The sequence below is a fragment of the Dreissena polymorpha genome, chromosome 1 (assembly GCF_020536995.1).
Source record: "Dreissena polymorpha isolate Duluth1 chromosome 1, UMN_Dpol_1.0, whole genome shotgun sequence".
Lineage (NCBI taxonomy): Eukaryota > Metazoa > Mollusca > Bivalvia > Myida > Dreissenidae > Dreissena > Dreissena polymorpha.
This window is the reverse complement of record NC_068355.1, coordinates 70,942,684-70,950,938: the sequence shown is the minus strand read 5'-3', so window position 1 is coordinate 70,950,938 and position 8,255 is coordinate 70,942,684. Positions and strand designations below refer to the sequence as shown.

Here is an 8,255-nt window from a genome sequence, read left to right as displayed (position 1 = left end):
TGTCGTCATCGTTTTATCGTACTATCGCAGCGTCGTATTGTCGCCATCGAACTATCGCTCTGTCGCCATCGTATTGTCGCACTGTCGTCATAGTACTATCGCACTGTCGCATTGTGGCTATCGTACTATCGCACTGTCGCCATCGTATTATCGCACTGTCGCCATCGTGCTATCGCATTGTCGCCATCGTTCTATCGCGTTGTCGCCATCGTACTATCGCATTGTCGCCATCGTACCATCATACAATCGCATTATCGAATTGTCGCCCTCTGGATTTTAATGTGTAACCACGATGGCTCTAACGGTATTTCGTATAAAACGGCGAATGTTTTTAAACTCTAAGGAATATTTGTTGTTCTAGCACATGTTCTATTAATAATTCCGAAATTTACTATACATTTACCCTTAGCGACACGAATTATTTTATTACTAAGCAGTATTTGCTGTTCTTGTACATATGCTATAAAGAAATTCTGACTATTCCAGATTTGACCATCAGCGTTACGCTCCACTACCATTGTAATTTTACTTCGTAAAATCGTTATACGTCGACAATTTCACGATTGCATCTTACGATTGATTTAAGATTGATTTATGCTACAAATCGTTGCTATTAACAAAAGGCTACCATCTGTTTCTCAAGCATACATTATGTTGGCCTAGTCGTCATTATAAGGTATAAACGTGTATTATTAGAAATGTCACAGACAAGTTGAACTTTATTTGGAAAAAATATTTCACTAAAATAAATCAAATTCATAAAAAAAAATCGAACTCATTGCAAACTTTGGGTCTAGGTCCCGGCATCTTTACCTTATCCTGAAGGCAATGTTGATAATTTTAAACCATATCTATGACCTTTGATAAATAATGATAACGTCATATTGCACTTATCTTTTACCTCGTGAAACAAAGATAAAAGTGCCCTAGTTAATATTGTAGTTTACAACGTTATGAAATAGTCTGAATTCTACGGAATACCGTTAGGTCATCGTGATTACTCATTAAAATCAAGAGGGCGACAATGCGATACTGCGATAGTACGATGACGACAATGCGATAGTACGATGGCGACAATGCGAAAGTACAATGGCGACAATGCGACAATGCGATAGTATGATGGCGACAATGCGATAGCACGATGGCGACAATGCGACAACGTGCTAGTACGATGACGACAATGCGATAGTCATAACGCACTTTCGCCATCTAATCATCGCGTTGTCGCCATCGTAATGTCGCAATGTCGTCATCGTATTATCGCAATGTCGCCATTGTACTCTCGCACTGTCGCCATCGTATTTTCGCACTGTCGTCATCGGATTATCGCACTTTCGCATTGTCGGCATCGTACTATCGAATTGTCGCCATCGTTATATCGCATTGTCGCATTATCGCCATCGTACTTTCACATAGTCGCCATCATACTATTGCGTTGTCGTCATCGTACTATCGAATTTGTCGCAATCGTACTATCGCACTATCGCATTGTCGCCCTCTGAATTTTTATATGTAACCACGATGGAACTAACGGTATTCCGTGGAAATCTTTATATAGCGAGATATGTTAATGTCCCCAGTACATTGCTGAAAAACTTCCTTGGCACTTTTTTCAATATTCTTCGCGTTCGAACAGCCCCAAACCTCACGAGCATAACAAGTCCAGATGCAATAGGTTCAGCATATATTTTACATTTAAATGCATATCATTTGTAGATGAAAATATTTTTTCCATTTTCATTAAAGGATCGAAAATAAATTGTGAAATTAGCATACAAGCAGTGGATCCTACATTTACGATCAAAATAAAATTAATTCATTGAATTTGTTCTGATGCTACTTTTTATCATATTTGTACATCTCATTGCTCGCAGTACTTCGGACCAGGTTCAATTCACTCTTTTTGCACGTTGACTTTATGGTGGATGTTTGTCTCCCGATCGAAGGGCTTGCGATTGTGTTAATCGCGTGAGTTAAGGCGATCTTGCGATAAAAGACGCACTGCCACATTGCGTCCGACGCGCTTTATAAATAACTAAATATTCTTACGTAAGAACTAAATCTTCAAAAGTAATAAATACATCTTACTGAGGAAGAAATTAATCTCAGGATGAATACTTGAATTAAGAACCTCACGGTACGCCTTATAAACGGCCGTTTTCCACAAAAAGGTCATGTTCTAAAATCTTTCTTTATTTGTCTACCAAATCGAATAAGGTTATCTCTAACACACTTTTCCGACATTTTTGGATCGGACTTGTTGGAAGAAGGTCGACAGACGACAACATGATGTTCCTTGCAGTTTTGGCGGCCTCCTCTGTAGCCATTGTAACGGCGGCACCTGCCACCGGCACGTGCATGTGCGTGACTTCCAGCGCCGTTAGCGTCAGGGACAAAGGTAACACTTATTTTGCTATTTTTCTAAGAGTAAAATAAAGAAACATATAAGTAAAAAGTGTGGAATAACTCTCATTGTTTTTGTAAGTTTTTCGGTATGGTTTGTAATGCGTTGTAATATATATTGATAATAATAAAAACTATAGGTAAATAACAAATGTCTGAGGTGAATATAGAATTTTTAAGAAAAATGAACTCATGATAATATGTCGCCCCTTTGATTCGCACAAGTAAATATGAATATCGAAAAACAACTAGTAAGTTGATGTATAAATTGCTGTCTTAAGTTAAAATCTGCAAGTTCTCAATTTTATCCTATTCAAACTTTTACATTTATTCCCCGGTTCATAATTATGTTCAAACTCGGTTTACTCTTCAACTCATGCAAAACTCTCGTGTGCAGCGGGCCTGTCAGGCCATGTGGTAGCCACCGTGGGTCAAGGTGAATGCTACATTTTCAATGGGGGTGTACTCACGGTGGATGGACACATTTGGTACGAACTGCAGAACGTCCATGGACACGCTGTGAGTATAACTAAGAATATTGATGTGGCAATGGAATAGGTTAATTTTTCGTAAAGCATTATCAGCAAGTGTAGTGCTAACTGATGTATAGTTTTTACTGCTATCGGCACATATTTACAGCGGTCATTGTGGATATATTATCTATAAATAAGTATTACATTTACGTCTTGATAAAATATTTACTTGTACAATCCTGTAAAGACATATGGAACAATTCATGACAGATATGTAATTTTGTCAAACGCTATTGCTCCGTTTAAATACGTGTAATACGCATTTAATACAATGTAAAGCTTATTACTGTGACGGCACATATATTCAGTTAACATTTTTTCATACTTCTTTATAACTACATTTACTTATTTTTTATTTTTTCCGTTCGACATATTTTATTGTCCTCGTCAATGGGTATGTGATGGATCGAGGGCATCCCACTCCATACTTTACATAGTTTACAAGTTACATATTCATATTACAAAACATTTTATTCGCTCAACATAAGTATGTAAATCATAAGTTTCATTGAGTGAATCTGCAGAGCCATCCAGAAGTACTGAAGTGTCGTTGGCAAATTGTGACATTTTGTATATAATATCATCGATTTTAATTCCCTTAATCTTAGTATTTGATCTTAATTTAATTGAGAACATTTCCCGCGCAATGTATGAAAACCTTACAACCGAGTGGATCTCCTTGTCTGCAACCACGTTGTATAGGAAAAAATCTAATAAAACCCCACATTGCGTGACCGCATATTCTCCGTCCTTATACAAGACATTAAACCATTTTAATATGTCCGGACCAAAATTAATCCACACTAGCGTTCGATTAACAAATGTCCATGACAAAGAATAAAAGGCCTTTTCAAAATCTTTTAAAAGCAGCAGTTCAGGTATATCGTGTTGATCGGTGTAATTAAGTATATCGTAAATTAGTCTGGTGTTCTCTTATATTAACCTACCTTTTTGAAAAACCTGCTTGGTCGTTGCTTATAATTTCATCATTATAAAGTTTCAACCTGTTTGCGATGCATCCAAAACCGATTTTGTATACAGTATTTGGTAACGTTATTGGCCGCCAATTCTGTAAAAATTGTCTAGGTTTATCACCGTTTGGGATGCAGGTTATACCTTGTGTTTGAGTTAGTTACGGATGAATTTCCACTTATTAATGCGTGATTTAGAGCTCTGCATACAAATGTGCCCAATATAGGCAAAATTACCTTAAAAAAGTATATTTACTTCTTAAAATTAAAAAATATACATGTTGTGCATTCATGCTTACTATCGCTAAAAAAAAATCAACAATTAATGCATTTTTTTCCGTAACAGAAATGTTAACAACCAGAAATACCACAAGGCTCATTCAATAAATGTAAATAATGAAATGCCGCGGACACTGATTAATTAAACGACCCTATCCCGGAGAAATTCATTTGTTCACATTCTAAACACCTTCCAAATAATTACGTCGTTTTTTCGATCAGTTTTGTATATTATTATCTGTGAACTTTATGCTTAGCAGTTGTCATAATATATTAATTATGTATTAAGTGACATGGGCAACATTAATAAGATCTGTTCTCTTCCGTTCAAGACAATACGCATTAACTGAAGACAATTATATCACACATACTATGTTTAATTTTAAAGCGATACAAATCATTTCGTCCCCATTAAATATGTGATACAACAAAATCAACAATATGTTTTTCAAGCATATACAGTTTGGTTGTATGGTTATCCTTTATGTTTATATTAAGATCTTAAATGTATCACATTCATTACAATAATTTAACCATAAGCGGCTCAAATGTTTTTAATGTATTTTAATATCATAAACTAAGAATTGGAAGCAGGCGTAAAATACACTTCAAAAATTGACTTCGACGTTGAAACGTTTAACGACAAACTTAACAGTATCTTGTTACTTTATTGAAAATTTTCCACTGAACCTTTTCATGCCTCTTTATAGGCATTCCAGCTCCCGCATAGTACTCGACTCGTATTATTATATGGGGGGGGGCAACTTTTACGCAACCAAATAAAATGTAATTTTGGATGAGCCTGTATTGACTGAATTAAACTCAAGAATTGATTAAGTAACATTTACACGATAAGACTTTTTATGTCTTATTGTTTTTGCGCGCGGAAGAGTTGTATACCCCAGTTTTAATAAGCATGTATCATGTGTTGATAAGTTTTGTATGATGCCCGTCGATATTTGGTCAGCGTCGTTATACAATTATCCAATTTACTACTTGTATTCGTGCTATCTTAACCTCCTACACATATATAAAAGCTATTTTATGTTTGAACCGTTCTTTTATATTTAACCACTGAGCATTGACTTACTTGTGGTTCTAGGTTAAGATATTCACATTTATTTATTACATTTCAAAAGTATTGTGTTTGAGTCAACAATCAATCATTTTATTACGAACAAAATCATTGTTCAACTTTTGTGTAAAGTTTGCTATATTGCTCCGTTGAATTTGTAGAAAAAAACGGTCAACAGGGTCCACAGTATTAAAGAACTTCAGATGAATGTTTAAACTTCAATTGATTTAAAATTTTCATTAAATATGATATGGTTTTACCATAACCATTACTGTATTAAATCAAACGCTAGTCTCGTCGTTTGTCAGAAAACCTGAAGGTTCGTTAAAACGCACGTGATTAGTGCGTTTCTATGTCCCCACCACTATTGTTTTTGCCCTGTCTGTTGGTTTGTTGATTGTTTGTGTGTTTGTTTGCTCCTACTTTCACATTTTGTAATACCTTTTGCAATATTAAAGATAGCAACGTCATATTTGGCATGCATGTGTATCTCATGAAGCTGCACATTTTGAGTGGTGAAAGGTCAAGGTCAATATCATTCTTCAAGGTCAAAGGTCAAATATATAGCTTCAAGTGGCGCAGTAGGGGACAAAGAGTTTCTGACAAACACATATCTTGTTTATATACAAAACGGAATGATTACATTTGTATGAGCATGCTTTAAAAAAATTGGCAAAATCACAAAAAGCACAAGCAAGTACTCTTTAAGTTACTTGCCGTCAGATAAATAGAACATGTGTTGACTAAGCGTTATAAAGTACGCAACATCAAGCCTGTCCGCTGATATTTATTTTCTAAAACGCTTGTACTGACAAAGGAATGTACATCACAATACACCGATAAAGTGGAAGCATCTGGACAATAACTAGCTTTCTTAAAGTACGAGTATTTTTTCGCAGCGCGTGTGGGTTGCCTCCGAATTCCTTACAGCGTCCGCCGCAAGTTCATGCAGTGCGGGAAGCGGGGGCGGGGGCTCGACCGGTAGTCACACTTTCGCCACTGGACTTGTCTCCCAGCAGTGCCTGGAGTGCATCTGTCAGGTCGGTACCGTTCATTTTGGCCACCATGATTTAAACGTATAATAATTATATATCTTGAATAATAAGGAGGTATGGAGGACAGAAACAACATCAAAAAAAATAAAAAAACAACAGCTACTACTAATACTACTACTGATGCTACAACAGCCGCCCCACCAATACCACCATCAACACCAATACCAGCTCCATCAATACTACCAATACCAATATACCACTTCCATCACCACCATTACCACCCCCACAACTACCACCACCTCAACCACCATTGCCACCAGCACCATCACAACCAATACCACCACCACCACCACCACCATTACAAGCCACACCCCAACCCCACCAGCGCCACCTTTGCCGCCGCCAACGCACCGCCACCCCACCACCATTATCACCACCAACAACAACAACACTACCACCACCACAACTACCAACTCCCCCACCACCACCACCACTACCACCACCCCACCACCACCATCACCACCACCACCATCAACACCACCATCAACACAACCAACACCACCATCACAACCAAAACCACCCACACCTTCACCACCACCATCACCACAAACACCGTCCCCACCACCAGCTCCACCACTTATATTACTACTTTACATAGTTTATAACAGTTTTAAATAAAACAAATATAGTTCGTAACACATTTAAGTAAAAATAAATATTCTACAGCAAGAATCTGGCTGCCGACCCATCGGTTGCCACTTTGACGTGAATTCCGATTCCTGCGGCTACTTCCAAATCAAAAATGATTATTGGACGGATTGCGGAAGACCCGGTGCAAGTATGTCTTTATTTCACAGAGTTCCTCTCTTTAGAATGTAATTGTTTGTTCACAGTTGACTTTTTTTAGTTTTTCGGTAACACGCCCCATGTGTAAATGGATGAATGAACAGCTGAACGCACAGTAAATTGTTTGTCACTTTATCTAACAGAGATATCGCAAACATGAATGGCACTCATTCTTTATGTATTTCATACATTTATTTCACGATACATGTTTAGTCGCATTACTACAACAGTGCCAGCAAATAGTGAAAAACTTATCACGGTTCTCCTTAAGGGAAATAATTGCTCTGTTACCTTAACAATAATACTGTTATACAAATAATTGCCAAATCTAGTTCAGCGATATAACCAGGACATATTTGATGTTAAGACGGAGACTACTATTTTATTGTTTTAGGGGCGGTAATGCTTGACGAATGTAAATAATTGTCGCATCAGTTATCTGTCATGGCTGTGTTGAAATATGACGTCTGCTGGTAATAAGTAAAACAACACATGTTCAGTCGATCCGTACTAGTATACATTGTTATTTTTTTTAAATAGAATTTCGTTTTTTTTTGTCAAGGTTGGAAAGCTTGTGCAGATGACCTCCACTGCGCCTCCCAGTGTGTACAGAACTACATGAAGCGCTACGCCTCAACGTACGGCTGCGCGGCCACATGCGAGTCGTACGCCCGGGAGCATAACGGAGGACCCCGGGGCTGTCACTCCTCGTCTACCCTCGGCTACTGGCATGAGGTCCAGAGGCATACCGGATGCTCCGGTGTCCATTAACATTGGCTTTTTGCTTGTAATAAAATTAAAAAATGTCAAAAGAATATTGCTTTTCTATTGAATCTTATTTTAATAACAGCTTTAGATTTAACGATGATTATGATACATAACATTTAATTTACCTAGTATATTACGCAGTGTCCGAATATTTTTGAAGATTATTTACAGATATCTAACGTAATTTTTAAGAAAGATATATTATCAGTTTTTATTTGCTGTTCTTTTATTTAGTAAAACGCACCATGGTATACGTTTAGTATAAGCAATTATGCCAGTGCATCATATACAAAGGTGTTCAATCTTTAAAAGTTGTTGTTTATTAATCGGTTTTAAATGTTTTCATAAAATTGTAAAAAAACATAACACATTAATCAATGGATTG

General features: G+C 37.0%; 1 protein-coding gene across 1 annotated transcript; it reads left to right on the top strand.

Moving 5' to 3' along the window:
* Positions 1–2,226: 2,226 nt before the first annotated feature.
* LOC127834486 (lysozyme-like) lies at positions 2,227–7,917 on the top strand. Its single transcript, XM_052360354.1, has 5 exons — positions 2,227–2,398; positions 2,801–2,922; positions 6,161–6,301; positions 6,983–7,094; positions 7,665–7,917. The coding sequence occupies exons 1-5, from the start codon at positions 2,287–2,289 to the stop codon at positions 7,871–7,873; spliced, it is 696 nt and encodes a 231-aa protein (XP_052216314.1). The 5' UTR covers positions 2,227–2,286; the 3' UTR covers positions 7,874–7,917.
* The last annotated feature ends 338 nt before the right edge of the window (positions 7,918–8,255 follow it).

Coding starts and splice junctions, on each gene's coding strand:
- LOC127834486 (XM_052360354.1), top strand. CDS start 2,287: ATGATGTTCCTTGCAGTTTTGGCGGCCTCCTCTGTAGCCATTGTAACG. Junction 2,399..2,800: donor CGTTAGCGTCAGGGACAAAG/GTAACACTTATT, acceptor TCTCGTGTGCAG/CGGGCCTGTCAGGCCATGTG. Junction 2,923..6,160: donor AGAACGTCCATGGACACGCT/GTGAGTATAACT, acceptor ATTTTTTCGCAG/CGCGTGTGGGTTGCCTCCGA.